The 25,755-nt window shown below is 54.9% G+C and overlaps 1 protein-coding gene across 22 annotated transcripts in view; it reads left to right on the top strand.

The window, feature by feature from the left end:
• LOC106498818 (uncharacterized) overlaps nt 1-20,632 on the top strand; it is a 131,070-nt gene extending 110,438 nt beyond the window's left edge. For 10 of the 22 annotated variants that reach the window (XM_067302288.1, XM_067302284.1, XM_067302291.1 and 7 more), the window contains 4 exons: nt 2,534-2,587; nt 4,720-4,950; nt 5,073-5,243; nt 12,483-12,749. In XM_067302288.1, coding sequence (XP_067158389.1) covers nt 2,534-2,587; nt 4,720-4,762 — 97 coding nt within the window. In that variant the 3' untranslated portion in view covers nt 4,763-4,950; nt 5,073-5,243; nt 12,483-12,749. The other 12 variants (XR_010885266.1, XR_010885267.1, XM_067302289.1 and 9 more) reach the window with 11 other exon arrangements.
• The last annotated feature ends 5,123 nt before the right edge of the window (nt 20,633-25,755 follow it).

The following is a 25,755-nucleotide window of genomic DNA, read 5'->3' as shown; positions in this document are numbered from 1 at the left end:
GAGGGCTGGTCTGAAAATCCGTGCAGCCACTGCTGCTGCACACTACAGGATTACTTGCTTAACCTGCATCTGTCCTCCATGGTACCCAATTCTAATCTGTCTCAGCACCCCATAAGTCAGAGAATTCTTTTGTCTATCTTAACAACTTGATAATATTCTCAGCCAATTGGAGACTAAACCAGCTAGGAATTGATACTGGAGTATCATGTCCCAGCATGATGGATAGCAGGAATGAGCTCAGCACAGCTGGTTTCTCCAGAATGAGGGCAGCATTGCAGAATTTGGGGTTTTTTTCTCTTATCATTCAAAGTGGAAATGCTTTGTTTCACTTCATTTGTTGGTGATGAGGTATGTTCATTGCCTTTGAAGGAACATAACCAGATATTCCTTCTACTGCCAAGTCATCCATTGTTCTCAATGCGTGGGTGGGTGTGTGTGTGTGTGTAGACAGAGAGCAGTGTGTGGGCAGAAGTGCTTGCTGCAAGCCTGTTTTCAGATTGCCCACTAGTGAAGGCTGGGTGCCGGGAGGTTGTGTGCATTTGTCTGTTTGTGTGCATGAATGGGGGAGGACAAATGAATCTGCGAATGTATCAGTGCATGCCTGCATTTCTTTCTGTGTGTGTATACGTGTGTCCGTGTACTGATGTGCATACGTCTTTCTGCAGGGAGAGCATGGGAGGGTGGGAATCATACTTCTCTTTCTTATAATTACTCTGTCTTATTGCCTTTCCTCTTCCTCTTCCTCTACCTTTTCCTTTTCCTTTTCTTTTTGTTGGTACTGAGTTCAGCTGAGTCTAGCTGCTTGGTTTTGGTGTTAACAGTGACAGATATGACAGCCCAGGTCCAAACTTTCTCTTTCAAAACTCCCAAGTAAAGTACTGAACATCAAGTCCTGATACATACAAACATAACACCGTTCTGGGTTGGAACGGTGCTCCACCTAGCTCAGTGTCTGTCCCCTTGGAAAAACAGGGGATATTGCCCCAAGATGCTTTCCCACCTTCTGGGGATCTGTGGTTAAGGGGCTTCCTGAGCCTAAGCTGAAGTCTTCATGTTTAACAGCTGCAGCAGGGAATTCCACTGCTTAACTGTGCATAGGATGCAGAGCCACTTCCTTTTATTTTGAACCTGTTACCTGATCATTTCTGTTCGGTGTTTTATTGGAAAAGACCATGAGTAATCATTGTTATTCACCTGCTGTATGACACTCATGATTTTATAGACCTCTGTCATGTTTTGTCCATCATCCCTCTTCCAAACAGAAGTCTTTTTTTAAAAAAAAACAGGGAAGCTGTCCCAATGCTAAACCATCTCTGTTGCTCTTCACCATACTTCTGTTTGTTCTGTTGCTTTCACTTCTGTTATTTGTGGAGTTACAGGGAAGGGCAGAGTTTGACTGAAAATAGAGCACACCTTCCCATCTGTCACATCTCCAAACCCATCTGACTGTGCATGATCTCTTCTCCCATCTTCTCCAGCGGTGCCAAAATCTCCCCTTGTTTCCATCCCTCCCAACTTCTGTCAAGAGCTACTGCCCCTTTCCAGGACCACTTTTCCATCTCCACAGTCCTGGTGGGCCAAGGGAGCTCGGTGGAGAACACCCTGGTTTTTGACCTGCCCCTTGTGCTTTATCCTCTGTGCCAGAATCTTCCCACCATCCCAGTCTGCAGTGCTTAGTTTTTCCTCACTTTTTGTACCCATTTCACAGTCTCTTCTGGCCTAGGAGCATCTTTTCACTTAGGTATTAGTCACTTTCCTGTCCCTGCAAATTGTATTTCTCACAACTCACTCCTCTGTGTTTTTCCCCACTATCAGCACTTCCTCCTTCTGCTCTTGTACCAACTGACACATATATCCCTGGTGCAAAGCCATCATCCATGTGAAGCTGATGACACCCATAAGAGCTTGCAGAAGGGAAAACAGCAGCATGGCACTGGGCCTGCTGTTCATACACAGCCCTTACGAAATAGTTGGGAATGCTTCTGTCCTCTGCAGCGGGGGCTCAAAGCTCTCGGTGTTTTCTCTTTATGCCCTTGACTTTGCATGGCTGCACAGCAGTCCTAGGCAGCAAAATGTTTCATGGCTCTTTCCCCTTGCTGCTTCTTTACTGTGGTCTTCAATCACTTTGCTCCCACCTCCTCCAGTGCACTAAAGTGCTTCCCCATGGAGCCTGGAAAACAGCAGCACAGGGAACTGGCCCAAAGGCAAGAGGAGGGAGGAGAGTTTGCAGAATTTAGTCCTGAGGAGAAGGGGCCTATGAAGGTTGGCCCTGGAGGGGCAGCGCCAGCCGGCAGGTTCAGTGAGGGCTGCTGCAGGGTGAGGGCTGCAGTGTGCACAGCTGGAGGGGACAACATGTGGAGGGTGCAGAGTCAAACCTGACGCCAGTTTTGCTGGCTGGGGCATAGACAGAGAGCAAAAACTCTTCAGAGAGGGAGAAAAACTGGACAAAAGGAGCAGACCCCTGAAGGAACACTTGCAACCAGAGAAGGATGCGGACATGTTTTGCTTGTTCACCTCTCATCTCTTGTGACAGGGAAGGTAGATTTAGCTCCAAACAGCAGAAGAGAGAAGGGAAGGAAGGGGAAAGGTGAGTGCAAACTTTTTCATGTCAGTTCCTACTGCTTTTGAAGCCTCACAGTCCCTTGGATGCACTGCCAGAGAGGAAAAGGAAGAATAACACACATCTGACCAGCACTGTAATGTGCACAGAGGAACTGAAGCTGCCGGCACTGGGCCTGTTAGCCTGCAAAGCATTCCCTTGATTTCCCCTGTGGTTCAGACACCAGGGTGACCAGTGCCTGCTGCAGCTAGGCAAAGGCGACAAAGGCCAAAGGCATGTGGTGCACTGCACTGCCCTTACTGCTGCAGTCCTTGCATCTGGTCTGCTTCAGTTCTTAAGTACTTTATGTCAAGAGCACTGTTCTTTCATTCGTCCATGCAGAGCAGTGCAGCGTGGAACAAGGTGGCGTGGTGAACCCACCACCACCATCACACCCGTCAGCCAGGGACCCTGCTGATCACACTGTGCCTAGAGCAGAGGTGACTGCACTGGCCCAGTCCCGCTCTCCAGGCAGGTACTTCCAGGACAAACGATGAGGAGAGGGGCAGGAGCTACACACACTCAGGGAAGGTATAGCAGGTTTGCAGGGAAGCTCCGCTGCTGGCATGTTGGTGCTCGAAAGTGGGGCTGAGTGGCTGATCTCAGGAGTTTGTTTCTTTTCCAGCTGGCAGAGTGCAACAAGAGTCTGGCCCAAGCAGCAGGAGGAAATGAGGTTTTAAGAGCCCATCAGTAGGGGCAGCTGCTGGTAAGCAGCTAGTGCACACAGTATGAGAGAGATGAAATGGGAGAGCCAGAAACTTAACTGAGACCAAGCTAGGACTCAAAAACAGATGCAGGACTAGTCTGCATCTGCAGACCAGTAAGTACAGCTGATGTTATCACGGATACCTCCACAACCCTTTTGGAAAAGCTTGGATGGATGCTGATAAACCGTAAAGAGCAAGAACAGGCATGGGGCTGCTGGCGCACGCTAAAGCTAAAGGAGCTGAGCAGGAGGCAGGCAAGGAAAGGGGCTAGAGACCAGAACTGGAAGCTCAAGTGCCTCTTGAGGCAGTGATACTGGGGACAGGAGCAGGTGGTCACGAAGCAGTACAGAGGGCAAGTGCCTCTCCTGAACTGGGAGCTGAGGTGGGATTTTCAGCCAAAGTTGCTGATAAATCTGATTTGGGGGCCTGGCTGGTGCTCTGGGGCTGTCTGGATGGTTTTGTGCTCCCAGGGCTGACAGTCCCAGGGTGCCTATAGCAGGCTGCACATACCAGGAGCCCTCTGCCTGGTGTGTCAGGTGCAATTTAGCACTGGGAGCATGAGTTATGGTCCTGCCCTTTAGGAAAGGCTAGCAGAACAGCCCTGCCTGTCAGCTGAGTCCCCCACCTGATCATGAGCTCTCCTGGTGAATGAATCAGGATTTGGCATATCGTTGTTTAATACAGCCCCCATGCTAATGTCTTTTTGAAATGAAACTGAGAAAGCTGTTAACCTCAGTTAGCCAGCTGTCCTCACCGTGACCTGGATAAATCATCGTAGCAGGGGCTCCAAGGAACACTGCTCTCATTGCTTTGGAAAATGGAGCTGCGAGGGAGGGACTGTGCTTCTGGTTCATGCCAGGAAGGTTTCTCTGCACTGAGGCTGTGCAGCAAAAGGACTGGTCTGTGATCATACCAGGGACCCTGCTGGTGCTTCAGGCTGGTGGTCAGGTCCTGCAGACCTGCCGAGGCTGGAGAGCTCGCTGGCACGTTCCCTCCTCTGACAGCCACCAGAGAAGACATGGCTTTACACTGCAGGTGGAAGAAAGGACATGTGTTGTGTCTGGGAGAGGGTGGATGTCCACAGAGCCCCAAGGGACTGGTTCCCTCTGCCACACAGCCACCAGGCACATCTCATCATCCAGCCCAGCCTGGTGCCCACTTGGCTGCGGATGCAGGGCCAGGTTTCCATGTTCATTCCGCTCAGCTGGAGGCTGGGCTTTCTCCAGGGCTGTCTCCCTCATCACAGCTGAAGGCAGCTACCCCTGAGCTGCCCACTTCTGTGATGGGAGAGGATATAAAGAGGGCAATTTGTGGGCTAGCAGGAGGAGGCAGTGCCTGGGGTCTGGGTCTGTTGGAGCCTCTAGAAATGGAAGGGGGAAATGCTTCTCTGCGATTTTCTCTCCTTCCTCCCAGGACTGTCGGGGCCAGGATGGATTTTCCTAATACAAAACTCTGAATGCAAAGTGCAGTAGAAAGTCCCTCAGCCAAGACACAAAAATCCTCCTGTGAGCCTGGAGCAAGGCTGTGCCAGGACAGAGGCTGGCACAGGGGTGAGAGCAATCACGTTAACTGCAGTACCACCAGTCACCCAGCCTGGCCTGCAGTCAGCATCTTGGGGGGAGCCTCATGGTGCAGCTGAACTGCGTGAGTGTCTTGCATGGCCCTGAAGGCTGGTCAAAGCAGTGCTTGGCATCACTATGTGCAGGCAGGCTGCTGGGCAGGACTGGCTGCCTGTTTTCTGTTGTGAGCTGTATGTCTCTCTTCAGCAGACTGAGAAGCTGATCTCCAGCCTGAGGAACCTCTCTGAGCAGACAGCAGGCATGAGCAGGAGGAGCAGGTCAGGCTGCAAGACATAGCTGCTGCCCTTCAGGGTGAACTGTGGAAGAGACACAGTGATGTGCCAACTCCAGGCTGCACTGCGTGACACTGGCCTGCTGGTAAGACACTCAGGGGAGCACCCAAGCCCATGACGAGCTGGGAAACCTCAGCAGCCAAGGGTCCACCCCCGTGCTTGTATGGGCAGTCAAAGCATCTGTTTTGGGCCATCACATGCTCTGGAAGGGATCTGGTGCAGCAAGAGCATCACATATTGCTCTGCAGGAGAATGTCATGCTTTGGCATGTCAGACTGATTGCTCAGAGCATGGTCCAAATTCCTCCCTGCCAAGTGCCCTGGGCAGCTGTGAGAAGCAGAGAAGAACTGCTGCAGTGTTTGTCTGAGCTGATGTGGCCTGTCCTCAGCAGGACCAACATCAGCTACTGTAGAGGAAGGTGCAGGAAACTCACAGGTGCAGGTGGTTTAGAGCAGCTTGTTCCAGGGGCTGATTTAGAGATTGGCTCATGCCCAGGACAGGGCATTTCTCTCTGCAAAGCTGTTATCTGTACACAGGGCTCATTATCTGTCCTCACAGGGCACTCGTAGCTGCTGTCTCTTTGTGTGGCAGTGAGTTCCACCAGCCAGGTTCCTTTTGTTGCTTCTGATCTGGCTTGAATTTTTTTCTCCTTCGTGACTAAGGAAGATCACAACACCAGCTTTGTGTAAGAAACTCCTGAAAAGAGGAACAGAGCCACGTGTTATCCATGTCCATGAAGGCACCACAAAAACTGATGGGCGTACCCTGCATCATGAAAGAGTCAGTTGGGAAGAGTTTTTTAATGGGGAGGAGAACAAAGCACATGAACAGACTGCTTGGAGGCCTTGGGATTCTGCATTGCAGGAGATCTTTAAGGACAGATAAACCAAAGACAGGGCACTTGTAGGTTCCCCTGTCTTAGCACAGGAGGATGGGCTGCCAACCTCTTGAGGTTCCTGCCAGTCTTGCTCTGGGAGCCAGATGATTTCCTAAATCTAACCCTGCTCATACCTTGAAACCCAACTCTGCCCTCTTCAGAGCCCCACTGTAGAGTCTCCTTTAATGTTCATGGTATATCAATACATCATTTCCTGGAGTGATTCTCCTTTCTAGAAAAATGAGTGCACTTGAGTCTTAGATGAGTACTTGCCTCCTACAGTGGTTTACCTGATCTCCACAAGACCCAGTCCCAGCTTTGTGCTGCAGGTAGTCTCACATCTCCAGATGTGCTGCTGGGTAGCAGTGCTGGTTTGTGGGAGTATTCTTCTCTCTTGGCACCTCATTTTATGGTTCTGCAGACTCGTTGGCAGGAGCACTGTGGAATCACTATTTAATTCTGTAAAGCAGGCTGAAGAGGTGAATTTTAGCTCAGCAATGCTTATTTATAGGTAAGAATGGTTGGAACCACATGGCATACATGGGTTCTGCTTTCCTAGACTCTTTTCACAAAAGCCTAGGACTGAATCCTGTTTCCATTACCAGTGCTGCTTCTGCTGGTATTGATGTCCTGGTTTATCTTACTCCAAGTCTGCTGTTCCTGAACCAGCCTATTCTGTAACATTAGTGTGTTTTCCCATGTAAATTCATCCTTATATGTCTTCCTGGTTAGTGATGATCTTTCAGCTCTCTTAGGGAGCAGGGTGCTCTGTCCTGATGCCATGGGATGGAGGAGTCTGTATGGGCAGAGACTCTCCCCTTCCTGCCCTCCAGAAGGACAAGTTGGCAGATCTGCCTAATCCCTTGTACTGCAGCCTTACCCCTCACCCGCATGTACTGAGCTGATGGCTTGGTGCTCCTTTGTGTGTTTCGGACGAGCCTGACTGCCCTGGACACACTTGGATAAAGATGTGCACAGTGGGGTGAACAAGTGCCTCAGTGCTGAGAACTGCTGCCAGGGCCCTAAGTGAAGCAGGACCAGGCCACAGTGCTGCAGTGGGGGATAGGATTTTACAGCTGGCAGCCTCTGAGCTGCTCTCTTTAGTAGTACATCCAGCAATCTGCATTGCTTCAGCTGGAGCTGATACATGCCTTGTTTCCAGAGCTGTACCCAGGAAGCTGGAAGGACATTTCCTAGGAACCTGCATGTGGAAAGAAAGCTGGGTTTGGTCCCTTTTACTACCTATTTATCTGGTCACAGGTTACCCAGTAGCCAGAACATGTGCTTTAACATATGCTGAAGTGAGCAAGCAGAGCCTGGAGGATGTCAGTGGTTGATGAAGGCTCTGATATCACCATCTGCAAGACATGTGCTGCTGTGCCTCAGGCTTTGGCATGAGCATTGCAGTTCCACCCTTGGTGGTAAACATAAGGGTGGATGAGGCAGAGATGGGAGCGTAGATTTGCTGTCAGAACTTTTGGGTTCAATTTGCGTTCTCAGTAGAGTATCTGTGTGCAGTTTCCTACATGTGCTGCTTTGCAAATGAACTGTACAGGATGTGGCTTTCAGTCAAGACCACCTGGAGAGCAAAGTTGGCTTGATGCTGTTTAGTCTTGCTATGCAGTGGCCGTGTCAGGCTGGCCCACGCAGTGTGAAGGTCGGGGTCTGACTGGAAAGGGCTCACCTCTGCTCCTTGATGGCTGTAGGAGTCTACTGCCCTTTGCCTACCCAGTGTTTGAGTGCTATCATGGTACTTTGGTAGCAGGGGAGGTAGAATTGCCTGGACATCAAGGGCTGATCTGCTTTCTTCTCAGTAACCAACGGGGATGCAACTCTGTGAGCTGCACACTGCCTGCCTGCAGTGCCTCATGCCTGTGTGCAGAGTCGCAGCCGTGTTAGCACTAAGCAGCACCCGCTTGGATCATGGGTTCTCGGTGGGAGAGGGTGGAAGGTGCCCCAGCATATACCAGGACACAGAGGGGCTCACGCAGATGTGCAAGCACCAGCTGTAGCTTAGATGGGGCTGGATGCATACAGCCAGAGAGCTGCGAGTGACATGGGAAGGTGAGCAAGGTTATCAGCGTAGACGCTGGAGAGGGACCCCACCATGCACCTGGGTCCCAGAGACAGTTATAGAGCACAGAGAGGATAGGGAGAATAAAGAAAATAATAGAGCATTGACTAAAATGGTCTGCAGGGCTGATTTCTCTCCATGCAGTCTCTGAAGGAGCAGTCTTTGGGGCTGTGGAGAAACAGGGAGCCTCCAGGCTGTGAGGCTAATGCAGAGCCACGGCTGTTTGTATAGCTGCAGAGCCTTTAAGAGAGACTTGGGAAAACTAGCTTGGATTCCAATGAATATTTACAATTACACTGCTCCAAAGCTGAATCCAATCACAGCACTGCAGTACGCAGGCTTTGTGCATCAAAAGAAAATGAGAGGAAAGCAGAAAAGATGGAGTTGCCTTTGGAGAGACTTATAAACACAGATCTCCCTGCTTGTGGCAGAACTAAAATGCTTTATTTCTGATAGGAGCAATTTATTCTTCAGGCATTTTCCTTGATATTAGAAAGTGCCTGGCTGTTTTTTGAAGTGAGAGTCTTCAGTAGATGGTCTTTAATTCAGAGTGAAAGAAAGAAATGGAAAGCGTTGTAGTCCATAATTTTGATTTTGTACTAACAAACTCCAGAAATAGGGAAGCGTTTCCACAGTAGAGCAGGGACTCCTTTCACTCCCTGAGTTCTTGGTTGCCATGTGGAAGAGTTCTGGGCGGAGCTAACCTTGCTGAAATCATGCTTCTAATATGATGTTTGACTTACTGCCACGCTCAGTGATTAAACAGGACGATCGGACAGAGAAAGGAAAGGGGAAGGCTGGATGACATTCATCACAGCTCAGTATTGGCCTCTTCTTTTTGTAGTGGAAGGTATACAGAAAGGATGGTGTCGGGTAATCACTGCACGGTAAGCAGACGGAGGGTTTCTGCCTGCCAGCCCCCTGCAGAGAGCTCTGTGCAGCAGAATATGAAGTGTGTGACAAAGCGGATGCACTGCTTGAGGTGACAAAAGGGACAGCACCAAGCAGCTCATCTCCAGGAGCTGCTGTGGTGGCCTATCCATGTCGTCTGTTCATGAACTCTTCTACATTGTGCCTAGGGAAATCATCTTGGATTCTCTGCCTTGTGTTGCCACCTGGGAGAGCTGTAGGAGAGGGCTTGGTCAGAGGAAGGGGCACCCACCCAGATGCTTTAAGACCTACAGTGTGCCCATCAGTTGCATATAATAGGAGCTTGTGTGGACTGACACACCGGAGCAATTGTGAAAGCTGGCAGGCGTGAGACGGGCCAAAAGCATAGGGCGGGCTGGGACAGTGTGGTTCACACAACCAGCAATTGCCCTGCTTAGGTGAGACGTTGCACACACAGGGCATCAGGCACCAGCCTTGCCAGAGCATGGCTGCAGCACTGAATGCTGCCTGCTGGTCTACCATACAGGGCTTGTGAATAATCTGTGGCTTTCTGTGGTCTTACAGTGCCCAAACACGATTGCTCTTAATTAATTATGAATAATTAAGACATATCCTTGCATCCCACCATACAGACATCCTCTAGCACCACAGCAGCATGAGAGCAGGTGCTTTGAGAGAAGTCAGGCTAGGAACTGCACTGCAAGTATGTGCAGTTATGTTGACACAGCCTGTGTGCACTTACAGGCACGCCTGACCTGGAAGAAACATCTGAAGGGCTAGTCTCCTCTGCCCCCGAGGCCCCAGCAGGTAGCATGTCTCCACCCGGAACAGAGGCAGCATGTTGCTCTTTTCAAAGACGGTGCTAATCCCTTTGTGTGTTTTGAAGATGATTCTGTTTCCTGGTGCACTTCACCTTGTGGCTGCACAGATCCCTTCTGCCGGATGGGGATCTTAAAGGATGCTGATGGGAGATCCCAGGAAGCTGGTCTCTGATCTGAGTCGCACTGCTGGTGCAGGGAAGCACTCTGTCACATGCGGGCATGGCACAGGGTGTTCCCTGCAGCTTGCGCATATTGAAGTCGATAGCCCTCAGCAGGAACTTGCATTCAGTATTATACTGTCTAAGAGGCTTAAAATCAACTGTGAAGTTTCAGTATGGCTACAAAAATCCTGTTTTCAGTTTCTCCACTGGTAGCTTGCTCCAGAATGAGACAGTGCAATTTGGTGATTGATTCCTGGAATCTGGCTAGTACATCTGAACTAGGGTATTTGGAATCACTTCGTGCAATATGAAAAACAGTAATTCATTTCATTCATTTGAAGTTGCCTTGCGGGAATGGCAGCTGCCCAGACAAATTCCACATGAAGATGAGAAATGTGACAGAAATCAGAGGTCTCCTGGTTCTGTATGCTACAGAAATAACGGTGCAGTAGTGCACCCACTAGGAAGCCACTGTGCTCCCTTTTGCTCCCAGCAGCTCCTCAGCTGGAACGGCTGTGAAGGTTTCCCTTCGTCCTACTGTGTAACTCCTCTTTGAATTGGCTGTCCAGCAGGCTCTGCTCTACTCTCTCCTCTGACCACATGGCCCTGAGACGGCAAAAGCTGGTGTGGATGAGCGCTATCAGGAGAGTGAGTAAAGTGCAGGTTGTGGCCTTGGTTAGCTGCAGAGCCCGGGGGCGGGAGCGCCAGCAGCACTCCTCCGGATGGCAGCAAGGGCAGCAGTCTCCGCAGGGCTTGGGGATCCTGCGCTCTGGTTAGAGCCAAGTCCCAAGGCCATCTTGGACAGGTGCCTCTCCTGGTCTGTCCTGGGCATACAATGGCCAGTACTTGTAATCCTGCAACAGCAGAAAGTGCATGCAGTTAAGGATGGCTGCAAACTGGTTTATGTGCTCAGCACAAAACATCCCGCCAAACATTAATAGACAAACGCTTTCTAGAAAAGTGCCCATACATTATCCACTGTAGCTGATAACAGTGAATATGTAAACAGAGCTGCTGCAGTTATCATCATCTTGGGAGAGTATAAGAACAGCTCATAGCTACAGTGGTACTGCCCAGAATACTCCACCAGCCTCCAGCAATCTCCAGCTCCAAGGCTTCGGAAGCAAAAGTGGGGTCTGGCTTTTAATCAGTATCAGTGGATTTTTCTCCCATGAAAATATTTAATCTCCTTGAATGCATATAAACTTTGGGGACCTACCATATCCGGTGACAAGCATTTTAACACAATATATGGCATGTAAAAAAAAAAAAAAAAAAAAAAAACACCCTTTGTGTTATGTACTTGTTACCTGCTGATTTATGAGGTGCTGCAAGTTCTTATATTAACAGGACAGTGAAAACTCATACTGCAGTCAACCTTTACGTGCCAGGCTTGATTTTATAATCCTCTGTCACACTTCCCTTCAGTCATCGCTTTTCCAGGCTGAAGAGACTATCTAGTTTTTCCTCATATGGAAGATATTGCTTGTATTTGATCAGCCTTGTTGCTCTTCTCTGAAACCCTTCCAACTCTATTTTTCTTGAGAGAGGCAGACCAGAACTGCATATGGTAATCACAATGCAGATTGCATTATGGATCTATTCAGTGGCATAACTATGATCTGTTCTCTATTATTTTCCTAGTAATTCTTAATAGTCAGTTTGCCTTTTGGACTACTCCTGAGCAGTGAGTAAACATTTCCACAGAACCATCTCTGTCCATCTATATCTGCTTTATCTGGTATAGCCCCAAGTCCTCACTTCTGAGGAGGGAACAGAGCTATAGGACCTGGGGCTGCAAGTGAAGTATTGTAAGAAAGTGCAAATGCCCCAGAAGGTTGTTTGGCTGTGTCTCATGCCTTTTAGAGCATGAACAGCTGCTAAACATTTGAAAACCAAGAAATGAAGAGCTAAAATCAGCCTCACAACACTACAGCCCTGTCCTCTTGCAGGGCTGTCTGCTCTGAAGCACCCACCCTGCCCGACAGGCTGTAAACGTTGTGGGAAGAGAGCAAGAGCCTTCTCCTCCCTGAGGCAAAGCCCAGGTTCGGGGCAGGTAAAACAGCCAGGAAGTGCCACACTTGGCTGCACTCGGACACCGAGCCTCCCGAAACCACCTGAGCCTGTTAAACGTGGTCTCCCCTTCACCCTTGTTGCCAGGAATCCTTCTGGGACACCACCTTCGCTGGCCCATACCAGACACAAAGGCCACCAGGCTGCTCGCAGCCCACGTGGCACAAAGACGGACCCGCGCGCTTCAGCTGGCGCAGCCTGCGCAGTCCAGTGCTGAGGAGAGGCTGACTCGGTCTCCCAAGATGCACATGCCCAGGCGGACTTCTGCCAAGTGGCTCCCACTAGTCTTTTCGCCATTCAGCACAACCACACCTATGCAGTGAACGCAGCTCGAATGCCACCAGATAAATGTGGAATTGAGGTCGCTATCAATGAACACAAATAATGGCATGTTCTCTTAGTCCTTCTTCATGTTTTCTTTCTGTAGATTCACAGACTGAAGCAGGAAAGGATCACGTAGTCTGATCTTCTGTACCTGCAGTCCAGAAAATTTTGCCACGTTACTGCTGCGTTCAATGACTTGTTTGACAAAGACAGCTTCAGGACGGCATTCAGCTGGACTTGAAGACATCAAGACATGGTAAATCCACTGTTTCCTCCCTTGGCAATCAATCCCTTTGTGTCACTCTTACTGAAATTTTTTCTATGATTATTGTCATGCCAATGGGGCTAATGAAGTTTTTATTCAGCAGTAGTGTGTTCCCAACTTTGTTCTTCCTGGGTTTTATGCTTTTTCTTTTCTGTATCTTACTACTCATTTCTTTTTGTCCAGAGATAAGTTTAATCATGAGGAAGGAAAGGGCATGAGGTTCCTCTCTTTCTGCCTGTCCCATACCCTCAGGTGCGTTCTTATGCCCACTCCCACTTTAGCTTTTCTTTTCATTTGAGGTCCTCCCTGTTGTCCCCATCACAAGAGTCTTTTTCCACTCAGCCAGCTCGCTCTGTTTTCTGCCTGCCCCCCAACCCCATTTTCCCCTTATCTTTTCCCACCTGCCATTGCCATTGCTGCTGGTTTGGGAGGAGGTCCCCAGAGCTGATACTGATGTAGCTGTGCAGGTGTGTTAATGGCTGTAGCTGAAAGATGAACCTGGGCATCACATGCTGTGACTGCACCTGAGCACTGCTGCTTTTCCTTCGCCCAGTCCACCCCTCTTCCATCAGGATCTCTGCTTTTGGCTGACTTCCAGCTCACAATTATTTATGGAAACATGGCAGCTCCTACCCAGCTATGTACATCCTTAACCCACAGGCACAAGAAACCAAGACCCAGTTTGCAGGAGCAGAGGTGGAGGTGGTTACCATGAGGAGTAAATAGGACACAGCACCGAAAGAGGCACTGCCCAACACAGCTGCTCCATAGCAGCTTTTGCAACCTTTTGGGGCTGGTGTGTGCCTTCAGGGTTGCGCAGGGCTAGTGCTCATCTGAGCACTTTCTCACCACCCCCTGCTGCTTGTGTGCTTTCATCCCTTTAATCCATGGCTGAGACCCCGGGCCTGTCCCCACCAGTGAGCTGGAAGGGGAAGGAGGCACAAGCTTCTGCGCTGTCAGTGGAGCCCCCTGGCTTCTTCCAGCAGCAGAATCTGCTCTGTGCCAGGGCCGAACAGTGAGAACATGGAGACGTTGGCTCCTGTGCGTTTGGGCTGGGTGGGCACCCCGCGTGCACCACCAGTGCCTCAACATCCCTCCCCCCCTGCTTTGGAAGGAGGACCGGAGGGCTGGAGGGACAGAGGAGGCGACAACACTTCGGTCTGCTCCAGGACTGGGCTTGGGCTCTCAGCAGGTACTGAAATGCAGCCAGGCACGTTCCCACCTATTCCTGCCACTGTAGCTGTTTCCTCCTGCTCTCTATTTTTATGCTTCCATTTCTTTTTCCCCTTGCTCTGGAGGGGACCCTCTCCCAAGAGCTGCAATGTTTTTTTAATAAGTATTTTTCAAGTAGCTGGCTGAGTCCCTGGAAAGGATAATGAGATCATTTTCATTGCAGAATGCAAAGCCATGCAAGCCTTTCCTGTTTGTTATTTCTCCCCTGTAGAATCTGACCATGCTGCTGATAATTTATGTTTGTTGATATTCCTTAGCAGCCAAACATACAGAATGTGCCCTAGACAGTATCCAAATGTGATTAGACCTGAGGTACCCGTTTCCTATGAACATAGAGAATTGGAAATTATCACTAGAACTGCAGAGAAATAACCTTTAGGGCTCATTAAAATTCCACGAACGCAAAGTCTGTTCCTGCTTTCCCTTTCATGAATCCAGGCCGGTGCTGCAGATGCTCAGTGTGCAGGCGGGCTGGGACCCTCCTCTCCCCCTTTATCTGCTCCTCGGGTTCAGGCGAAGACTTGGCATGCCGCATGTTTACGTCTCCTTCCCCCGCGGGAGGTGTGCTGTGAATCCGAGGGCAGTATCTCTATCGAGAGCGCGGCCGGTCTCGGGCCCGGCGGCTCCGCTTCTGCGCTGGGCTTTGGCTATGGGGGACGGCGGGGAGGGGGATGGGAGCAGGTGATGGCGCAGACCCCTGGACAGGCAGGGCCAGAGGTGACCCCGGGCGCGGGGGGGGGGCGATGGGGTCGCCGGCAGCCGGTGGGGCCCTGCTCCGCGCCCCACGTCCATCTCCACGTCCCCCTCCATCTCCACGTCCCCCTCCGTGTCCCCGGCCTGGCCTGGCCTGGCCCGGCCCGGCCCAGCTGGCCACAGGACTCAAATCTTACGGAGCGACCGAAACCGCTGAGGACACAGACCACATTATTATTAAACAGCTGGGAAATCGATGTTTACGGAATCTGTGTTTTAATCGCATTACCGAAGGTATTTGGCAGGGACCCTCCGCGAGCGGGGGCGCCAGCGCCGCCTTTGATCCGCGGCGCGGCCGCTTTGGGGCATTTTCCGCGGCCCGCGGAGCCGGCGGGGCGCGGGCGGGCGGCGGCGGGCGACACCCGCGCCGAGACGGGCCGCGGCGGCGGCGGCTCCCCGCGGGGCCGGGCCGCGGCGGCGGCACAGCAAAGGTGCGGGCGCGGCGCGGCCCCTCCGCTCCCGCCCGGCCCCGCATTGTCCGCGGCCCGCGCCCCCCCCCCCCACGCCCGCCGCGGGCCCGCCGCCATCTTGGTGCCGCCGCGGCGCCAGCGCGGGCCGACAGCGACCCCTGCCGCCGCGCGGGGGGAGCTCGGGGAGCCGGGGGGACCCGGCGGGAGGATCCCGAGGGGCCGGGGGGGGAGAGCGGGGGGAGCCGCTGGGCCCCGCCGCCCTGCAGCGCCCCGTGCTGCCGCGGCGCCGCCTCCCCCGCGGGCACGGCCTCCCCCCGGCACCGGCCTCCCCCCGGCACCGGCGGCCCAGAGCACGGCCTCGGCCACGGGCTCGTGCTCAGCCTTAGCCTCGGGCTCAGCTCGGGCTCGGGCTCAGGCTCGGGCTCGGGCTTAGCTTGGCCTCGGATCAGCCTCAGCTCGGACTCAGGCTCAGGCTCCGCTCAGTCTCCACTCAGGTTCGGGTTTGGCCTCGGCCTCGGCCTCGGCCTCGTGCTCAGCTCGCACTCAAGCTCAGCTCAGGCTCGGGCTTAGCTCAGCCTTGGATCAAGCTCCGCCTCGGATCAAGCTCAGCCTTGGATCAGCCTCAGCCGGACTTAGGCTCCACTCAGGCTCCGCTCAGGCTCGGCCTCAGCCTCAGGCTCCGCTCGCGCTTGGACTTGGGCTTAGGCTTACACTCAGACTTGAGCACCACTCAGCTTGGGCTCGGGCTCGGGCTTGCACTTGAATTCAGGCTCAGGGGTGGGCTCAGGCTCAGGCTTGGGCTCCGCTTGGGCACAAGCTCGGGTTCAGGCTTGGGCTCGGCTCCAGGCTCGGACTCCGCTCAGGCTCGGGCTCAGGCTCGGGTTCGGGCTCCACTCAGGTTCAGGCTTGGCTCGGGCGTGGGCTTGTCTTGGGCACAGGCTCGGCTCGGGCTCACTTCAGGTTCAGGTTTGGGCTCGGGTGTGGACTCGGCTTGGGCTCCGCTCGGCTGGGCTGGCCATGCCGCCTGCCTGCCCTCCAGAGCGGGGACCCGCCGGCCCCCTCGCCTGGCCTTGCCACCACCTTCCCCCTGCAGACAGCTGCCGCCCTGCGCCCTCCAGGAAGGTGAACTCAAGTGACATGAGTATCCCCTCTTTGCTGTTCGTTAAGCTGAGCGCCTGTAAATCGAAGCAGGATTTCTGACGAGCGATACGCAGCTATACAACGACCTCCCCAGCTACTGTCTGGGAGGTGCAGAGGGGGTTCAAAGCCGAAGTGTTCGTGTCCAGCACCCGCACGTGACCTGGGGCTCAGCATGGCTGAGAGGGGAAAAAAAAAAAATGTCACAACATCATCATGCTGCAGGGAGGAAGGTGACCAGCTTGGGGTCACCACTGTTGTTTAATCTCCACCTGCAGCAGAGGATTGTCGGGGTGAAAACACCCAGAGGAGCCTAGGAAGTCACCGACAGCCTATGATTTCTATGGAAGAAAGCAAAAACCAGCATCTTCTGACAAGTGATGGAGAGAGAATGGGACTTTGGTGTGGCTGGAGCTGGTGACCAGCAAGGTGGGTCTGGGTGGACAGCGGCTGTGACTCTCGGTCTGGAGGCTTCCCAAGGGAACCCATCTGCTGACACAGCACAGGCTGCTGCCCACGGAGGTGACAAGGCAGCCCCAAAAGCAGTCCGGAGTGCAAGAAAACAACCGGCACGTTTCCACCAGAAGGCCAGGCTCTGGTTCTCTGAGTGTGACAGCTAAGAAGGTCCCAGGTCTGCCAGGAGCCTCTCCTGTTGCAGGAGAGGCAAGGCAGGAGCTCTGGGAGAGTTTCTGACCTGGGAGCGTTTCCTACAACCAGAGCTCTGCTTGCCAGCAGCTGCTGCAACATCGCCAAGCCCTGTCCCAGTCACCAGCAGCAGAAGGCCTGCAGGAGACATTTGACCACATCCTTGGACATATGCATTAACATAGCCTGTTCTGTCCTTAAGCAGTAAAGAAGCCTCTGTGATAGTGATAGAAGAGATGGCGCTGTTTGGGGCTGCCCACGCATCTTTCAGGAGTCTGTCAATGTGCTCGAGCGGAGTGCGGCCTTGGCTCCCTGTGCACCTGCAGCGGAGGTGCCAGGTATCAGCGAGCAGAACAGAGGGACACCACAGCAGCACAGGTGACAGCAGGTCTCTTTCCTGGGCCCTGCGAGCCACACTGGTCACCCTGGCCCTGAAAGGACACTGGGGAATGGGCAGGAATTCAAATAAAGTCATTGAGTCAATAAGTAAGTCAAGAGCCTGGAAATATTTAATGTGCAAAACTGAAAACCAAAGTTGTTACCTTGAGACGGAAGGAATTAAGAAAGAGTAATGTGACAATGCCTGAAGTAGTACTGGTTTGGCTGCTTGCTGAAACGGGTCTTTCTGGGCCCGCCTGGGCAATACCAGACTGGCAGATTATCCAGGCACTTGTCTGGGTGTCAGACGACACAGAGGGTTGTCTCTCACCCAAGGGTGGAAAGGGGTGAGCAGCTCCGCTCCATCTTCAGGGACACGTGGCTCCCCTGCTGCAGATGCTGCCGTCGGGGGTCTCCGGAGGCCCAGCTCTGCAGCCATCCCAGTGCCACGGTGGCAGCAGCAGAGCCAGCACTCTCCTGCTCTCCTGGGTTGGGTGCTTAGCAGCACCCTGCATCTTTGTCTCCTGACCTGCAGCCAGCACCTGGACCAGCTGCTGGGCTTGCTGCACGCGGCACTGTGCACTGCTAAGGGGTCTTCCGGGAGGCTCCTGCAGAACAAGCCATAAGGCTTGTGCTGGCTGGTGCTCACGGGGGTCTCTGCGACCAGCCGAGTTGCACCGGCTTGTCCAAAAGGGTCGGTCTGTAAGGGATGAGCCTCAGCCACCTCAGCCCTGAGCTTTCAGCATCATTAAGCTGCATTTGCTTCCTCACCTCCTTCCACGCCGTCCTCTGCCTCCCGTCGCTGGGTTCCTCCAGCATCAGTGCAGCGCAGGCCAGGGGCTCAGCAGTGGCTCTGTTTGCCCTGCGGAGCAGGCTCTGCCTGGCTCCGCACGTGGCCAGCTCTGGCCGCCCCGTACTGCAGCACCGAGGACACCGCGATTTACTCCGGGCCGAGGTTCCTGCAGCCTGTGTTCACCAGGGGCTGTGCTGCAGCCAGCTTTGGTCTTAATGCCCAAAACAGTCCTCAGCTTGAACCAAGAGGTTCGCTCAAGCGCACGCTCTCACACACGTGTGCGCGTGCTCTGTTCTGCCTCAACCTTGCCAAAGAGCCAGCGTGCCTCCCCGCCATTAAAGATGCCCTCGTGTTCGGTCTGAGCGGCCCAAGGGGGCAGCGAAAGGCAGAGGCTCAGCGAGGAGCAGGTGTGAGCAGCAATTGCTCAGCTGGCTCGTTCCAAACTCCTGCTCAGGATGACAAGACGTGTTCGTCTGGGAGCTGGCACACAGCAGCACAGGAGACCAGTGCTCCACGCAGAGCGCTCTGCAGGGCTCCAGCATGTTCCCTTTGTTAAATTTTTCACTAACTATAAAATCAATAAGCAGTCCTCAGGTGGTGCAGCCCTATGCTGCAGGGCTCTTCAAGCAGCTCTGGGTTAACCCTTCCCAAATAAACAGAGGCACACATTGTTTGGCATTTGCACAGGCAGTCCTGGTGGCATGGAGCCCGTGTCAGCGGATGGCCATGGAGGTGTTCGTGCTCCTTTCTCCTAGCTGTGCTTCCTCATAGTGGTTCTGTCCCTCGAGGTGGAAGAGCTCCCTCGTGATGGGCATGTGAAGACCAAGGGGTGGGTTGCACCCTGCCTCTCCTTGGGCTACAGGCAGCACAAGCTCTAGAAGCAAGCATGGTGTCGCCTCCGCTCGGACTGACCCAATGCGGGCGAGGGGGTGTTACGGGCCGAGGGCTGCGCTGCTCCCGGGGGAGCCGCGTCTCCACGCAGGGGCTGGCTTGCTGCAGGAGCGAGCGCGGCTGCAACCCAGGTCCTGCTGGTGGGGCTGCGCGCCTTGGTCGGCACCGCGCCTGGCGCAGGGCGGGCAGGAGCCTCCCGGGAACAGGCGTCGGCCACAGCGCCAGGGGTCTGGACAAGCAAATGCAGGACGAGGGTGGCTAGAAGACTGCCAGATGCAGTGAAAATCATGGCTCCTCTAAACCGCGGGGTGGCAGGTGTTGCCGTACCGCTCATTTCCTCCATTATCAGCACATAGGCAGGTGCTCCAGTTCTGTGGTGCATATCAGATGTTTCTGTGTATTTTAGACTTTTTTAATTTTGTCAAACAAATGACCTCCACAGCTCTCTCCACCGGCAGGGTGAAGGCAGCAGTGGGATTAGACTGGAATTCCCTCAGTTTTCACATCTTTTCTTTTTTTTCCTGTTTTTTTTTCCCCAGGCTTGGCATGTGCCACCTGAGCATGCCCAAAGTATTTTTATGTTTGCTCGGGTTTGTTTCCGGGGAAGGTGCTAGGCCACACAAGGATGAAGCCTGGGTAAGCTTAAAAATATGTAGCTATTTTCCTGTGGTTAGAATTTTTTTTTTTACACTGGTAATTTTGTCACATGCAAGTATTTTTCCACTCATTCCATAACTCAGAAATAGTTGAAAGGATGTTAATCAAACATGTGAAGTAAATGAATCTTTGGGCAAAGGCTCAGCATGGAAAATTTTAGCTGCAAAACAGAAGTGTTTCCGCAGGCGTTGAGCCCGGGTGTGATGCTATCGTGTCAGCTATTGCCTGTGCTCCACGTGAGCGCGTGCTACAGCCTCGTGAGCCCCTTACGCCCCCTCCCCTGCCCTAAACTGCAGGCAGGTGCTGGGGAGCCGCGCGGAGGTCCTGCCCGCAGCCTGGCTCGTCACCCTCCCCGGGTCCTGACATCCCTGTGAGCCCCAACATCCCCGCGAACCCCGATGTCCCCGTGAGCCCTGACGTCCCCATGAGCCCCGACAACCCCATGAGCCCTGGCGTCCCCATGAGCCCTGACATCCCCGCGAGCCCTGATGTCCCCGCAAGCCCCAATATCCCCATGAGCCCCAATGTCCCCATAAGCCCCAGGATCCCTGCGAGCCCCAACGTCCCTGCAAGCCCCAGCATCGCCATGAGCCCTGGTATCCCCTTGTCCCCCAGCATCCCTGTGACCCCCAGCATCCCTGCAAGTCCCCATGTCCCTGTGAGCCCTGGTGGCCCCATGAGCCCCGGTGCCCTGTGAGCTCCTGCACCATGGTGTCACTGGGTGGCTGCGAGGCCCACTCATCCCACAAGCCCTCGCTGCCTCGACAGGCCATGGCGGCGCTGGAGCAGGGTCTGCGCTTTGTACCTGGAGGCAGGATTTCACCTTTTGCAGGGACCAGACGTTGCCTGCCCGCACCTTGCTCACCACAGCGTCCAGCTGCTCTGCAATTGCAGAGCATCTCCTTTGCTATCCCCTGGTCCTTGTGTGCACGAATCCATCACTGATGACTCATTTCTTTGTTTTCTTCCATTTTGTAGGTAAAAATACTGCTACCTGCTATGACATAGCTTCCTCTCAGCTGCTGGAGGAGTTCACCATCCACCGTGCTGCTTTTCATGCTCCCAGGCTTGCTCTTATTAAAGGGATGCCATTCGGGTTTTGCTCTAAACCAATTTTTCCTTTCCATTTGCTTGATTGCGGTATGCTGGGAGATGGTACAGAGACCACGCTGTCTAGGAGACCATGCGGGCAGAGCAAGAGCATGTGTGCGTGCTGCAGGGTGTGTGTGTGTGTGTGTGTGTGTGTGTGTGTGTGTGTGTGTGCATGTGTGTGTGCACACGTGTGCAGGCACGTGCATGCTGGCATTTGGTGGGAAGCAGCTGTTCCCCATGGAGAAGGACAAGTCCCCTGGAAGTACCACACTGGCAGCAGGTATGGCTTGCCTCCGGTGCCAGCAGCGCAAAGCGGAGGTATCTATCTGCCCAAAACAGGATGGCAGGAGGGTGTGCGTGATTAGCACATGCAGCAAATACCGAACCTTGGCCAAGGTGACGTGCAGCCATTGCACAAAGGCAGCGTTCCCTTCATTTCGGGGGTGGGTGCAGCAGAGATGGAGCTGTCAGGGAATGGCAGCTTAAAATACAGGAGACGACTCCTAAGCTATTAAATACTTTTCATACTCGGCTAGTTCTGCCTTTAAAATACCACCCCAACCATAAGGGGTTTATGGAGTTGGACCTCAGGACAGGGGCATTGGACATGTTTAGACAAAATGAGACAAGAAAACAAAGAAAATAATGGTGCAAAGTCTTCCCTGTCGAGGGGATTTTTTTTTTTTTTCTGTGTTCCAGTGTGCAGCAGCATGACCGCAGTGGTCTAGAAAACAGGCCACTCAGGATGGCTGCTGGAAAGTGGTACCCAACCACGCAGGAGGCCGACATCCGTTGTCTCTTGTGAAGCAGAACACCCGATATCCTCAGACACCCCTGCAGCCAGCAGGCAGCCATTCGTGGGGCTGGGGCACAGAGCTGGGAGGGAGGGCAGGAGCAGCGCTTGCTCCAGGGCCGCCTTCCCGGCTGCTCCCATCACGCAGCTGATCACCTGCACCCCTGTTTTGCGAACGGGCCATGCAGACATTTTTGCAAGCTACGTGCTTGTGCACGCTGTGGCCGCCACTGCTTGCAATCACAGGTGGCGTTTGGCTGCACCGACGGCTCTCCGCGTGTCCAGCGCCACCACGATGCACCAGTACAGCGCCTGCCCCTGCTCATATGTCAGCTGCACCAGCTGCTTACATGGTCACATAGTGTAACTGCAAACATGCTCTTAACTTATCCGTGCCTCGCTTCCCTGTGCAAGACAGGGCTAGAAGCGCTTGCTCATTCCGCAGAAGGGCTCTGCAGCCCAGTCTGTGAGCATGGAGCAGCCAGGGACCCTCTGATGGATGATGCTGCTGATGGGCAAGGTGGTGCTAACAACAACGGGTTGCGCAAGCAGCAGCTCCCCTCGCAAGCGCTACCACCTTTGCAACCCAGGTGCAGCGCATGGAGCCGCCTTTGCAACCCAGGTGCAGCGCATGGAGCTGCCTTTGCAACCCAGGTGCAGAGCATGAAGCTGCCTTTGCAACCCAGGTGCAGCACATGGAGCCTCCTTTGCAACCCAGGTGCGGCGCATGGAGCTGCCTTTGCAACCCAGGTGCGGCGCATGGAGCTGCCTTTGCAACCCGGGTGCGAAACACGGAGCTGCCTTTGCAACCTGGGTGCGGAGCATGGAGCCAATGTGTGCGCGGTGTTGGACGGGGCTGGGAGCCCACATGGCCAAGGCCGATGGGCAATGCCGGCCGGTGCCATCTGTGCAGCAGCACAGCACCGGCCAACGCGGCCACTCCTCCCTGTCACCCCTGCCCATTCCTCTCAGGGACCGCTCAGCTTCCTTTGTTTTCCCGATTTCCATTTTGTATCCTAAAATATTCACTCCAAGTTCCGCTTGACAGACGTCCCTAATCTAATCTCCACGTCTGCTTTCTAATTTTCGCAGTCAGGATAAAACAAATTGGCTGGCGTTAATTGCCTGTGCAGCGGCCTGGAGCTTTGAGCCGTGATTTACGAGCTCAGAGCAGGCGCTCTGCAACACATTTTTCTTAATTTATTTTTAATGAGTCTCTCAATTAATTTTCTTGGAAACATCTTAATGATGTTGGAGGTGGGTGTTAATGAGGTCTGCACCAGCTCCTCATTTTGCATATTTTAAAGTACCGAATAGCATCATGAGTGAGCGCCTCGTCCTGAAACACGGCTCGAGGCGCCATCCTCAATCCGTGCCTCCTCCCAGTGCCACCTCCTAAGAGGTCCACGGTGTCCCCGGTGCCCTTGTGTCCAAGATGACCCTGTCTCTGTGGCATTCCCATGGCCTTGGTGTCCCCATGTCTGCAGCATCCCCGTGGCCACAGTGTCCCCATGTCCATGGCATCTCCGTGACCATGGTGTCTCCATGGTCACAGTGTCCCCATGTCCCTGTGAGCATGGTGTCCTTGTGTCCGAGGTGTCCCTATGTCTGCAGCAGCCTTGCAGCTGCAGTGTCCCCATGTCCATAGTGTCCCCATGTCCACAACACGTCTGTGGCATTCTGGTGTCCCCATATCCCTGTGGTCACGGTGTCCCCATGTCCTCAGTGCCCCCATGTCTGTAGTGTTCCTGTGTCCATGATGTCCTCAGTGTTCTCAGTGTCCCCAGCATCCCCATGTCCCTGATGTCTCCCTGGACCTGGTGTCCCCATGTCTCCAGCATCCCTTTGGCTGCGATGTTCCTGTGGCTGCAGTGTCCCCATGTCCATGATGTCCCCAATGTCTCTATGTCTGTGGTGTCCCTAATGTCCCCAGTGTCCCTGTGCCCCTGGTGTTCCCATGTCCCCATGTCCCTGGTGTCCCCAGCGCCGGCGGCTCGGCCGCTGTCCCAGCAGCCGTGCGCGGGTGCCAGGGAGCCACAGCAGCTGCTTCGCCTTTGTTTCTCCAGCATGATGGTCCTCATTGACGCAGGGTGGGACACGAGCAGAGCCGCTGTCATCCCAGCCACAGTGTGGCAGCTGTATAATTTCAATTAACACAGCATTGCGAAGAGCAGCAGTACGGCAGTAATTAAAGCACAAGGCGAGCACTCATCGCTGCTGCTCCCCGGCCAGACGGTGCTGCCGCACCAGGGTTGTCCACCGGTGTCTGCTCTGCTCCAGGTCACCGCACGGGGTGGGCAGGCGCGGGGCCCCAGCGTCTGGCAGCCAGGGCTGTGCCACAGGCTCCCCACGACGGCCGGTGGCTGACGACGTCTCCTGGCCCCACAGCCCCCAGGCAGCAGGACGAGCCCCTGCTGGCTGCAGTGCGCAGGGGCACAGCAGCGTTGTGTGCCCGGGGCGAGCGGCCAGCAGGCACTTCCCAAAGCACCATCCTGGCACACAACCCTGGGCAGCCCCGGCCCCTTGGCCTCGGAGCAGGCACGTGACCTGGTCCACCCAGCAGAGCGCAACATGGGACGGCGTGGCACAGCACACACTGTGGCATGGCATGGTATGGCACATGCTGCAGCATGGCACGGCACAATGCAGTGTGGCACCACACGGCACACACTACAGCATGGCACAGCACACACAGCACGATGCAGCTGTGCACGGCAGTGTCCCACCCTGCTCTGGCGGAAAGAGGCGCAGGGCAGGAGCGCCAGGAGAGTGGAGCAGCCACAGAGGGGCGCTGCCCCGCAGGACAGTGCAGTCACTGGCAGAGATCAGCCCCGCAGCCCGTGCGGCAGCCGGCAGCGGGGTTGTGTCCCTGCATGCTGGCATCACGCCGCACCGTGTTCCAGCGCGGAGCAGGTTGCCATGGCAACCGGTGGGTGCTGCTACGGCACATCCGAGGTCACCTTTGGGCCCAGCCTGGCCTTGGCAGTTTCCAGTCAATACAAGGGAACTGACACCCCAGTCCAGCACGCCCCTGGGGTGCCGGCGGCTGCAGCGGGACAGGACTGGTCCAGCGTCCCCGGGGAATCCACCAGGGTCGCTGCCCTCCGCACAGCGCGGTGCAGCGCAGTGCAGAGCAGAGCGGGGGGGGGGGGGGGGGGGTCCATCCCACGCCGGCCGCTGAGCAGCCACGCTCCCGGTTTCTTCACATTTGCTGCAACACACACACGCAGAGCGAGAGGGTTTGTTGTTTTTTTTTTTTTTCTTTTTCTTTTTTTTCCTGCTATTGATCTGGTGCTTTAAGAGGGGGAAAAAAAATTCTCCTTGGCTGTCTAAACACTATTGATCTGTGCCAGGAAGCCGTGCGGACGGGGAAGGGCGTGGAGAAATTGAAATTTCATTTCCGACAACTTGTTCCTGTTATTTTTACCCTTTTGGACAGGGAGAAACATGGTGCAACAGCCTCAGTCGATGTGGTCGATAGCTCCTCGGGGAGCGGCTCCTCGGGCGGCGCAGCACGGCGCAGGAGCTGGGCGCAGCAGGAGGCTGCCGCGATCGCTGTGCGCCATGCGCAGCGCCATGCACCCACCCCCCCCACACCCCCCCGCACAGCGCCATGTGCAGCGCCACGCACACGGCAGGGGCAGCGCGTGATGCCGGGACACTGCTCTGGCACGCGCCAGGCGCAGCACAAGGACAGAGCCAGGAGGCCATGAGGAGCCACAAGGAGCTGCGATGGGCGGCTCCATGCACGGGGGGAGGCTGCGGGGAGCCGGGCGGGTCCGCGTGGGTCGCAGGTTCTGGATCTTGCCATTGTCCCCAGAAGCAGGCGGCAGCCGCGCGGGGCCGGCGGGCGCCGGGGGGAGGGGGGGGCAGAGCGTGGCAGCATGCCGGGGCCAGCGCGCTGCCGGGCAGCGGCTGCGGTGAGGGGGCCGGGGAGTCGGGGGGCCGGGGGCTGGTGCGGGGGGGCGGCACTGGCTGGGCTGCGGCGGCGGGCGCGAGGCCCTGGGCCGGCCCCACGGCACAGCGGGGGCCTTGCTGGGGCCTGGCCCCATGGCGTGGCGGGGGCCTCGCACCCCACAGCGTGGCCGAGGCATCCCACAGCGGGGGCAGCAGGGCGACCCCCTGTGCTGGGCCGGGCGCAGCAGGGGTCGAGGGTGATGGCGATGGCCTGTCCCACGCATGGCAGGGGTGGGAGGCCGGGATGCGGCACCTCCAGGGACGCGGCGGCGCCTCTCGGAGCACCTGAGTGGCGGCAGCGATGGGGGAGCCCCGCACCCCCGGGCAGCCCCAGCCAGAGCCGGAGCCAGCACCATGGCAGCCCCAGGTGAG

The sequence above is a fragment of the Apteryx mantelli genome, chromosome 10 (assembly GCF_036417845.1).
Source record: "Apteryx mantelli isolate bAptMan1 chromosome 10, bAptMan1.hap1, whole genome shotgun sequence".
Lineage (NCBI taxonomy): Eukaryota > Metazoa > Chordata > Aves > Apterygiformes > Apterygidae > Apteryx > Apteryx mantelli.
This window is presented reverse-complemented; position numbering and strand designations above follow the sequence as displayed.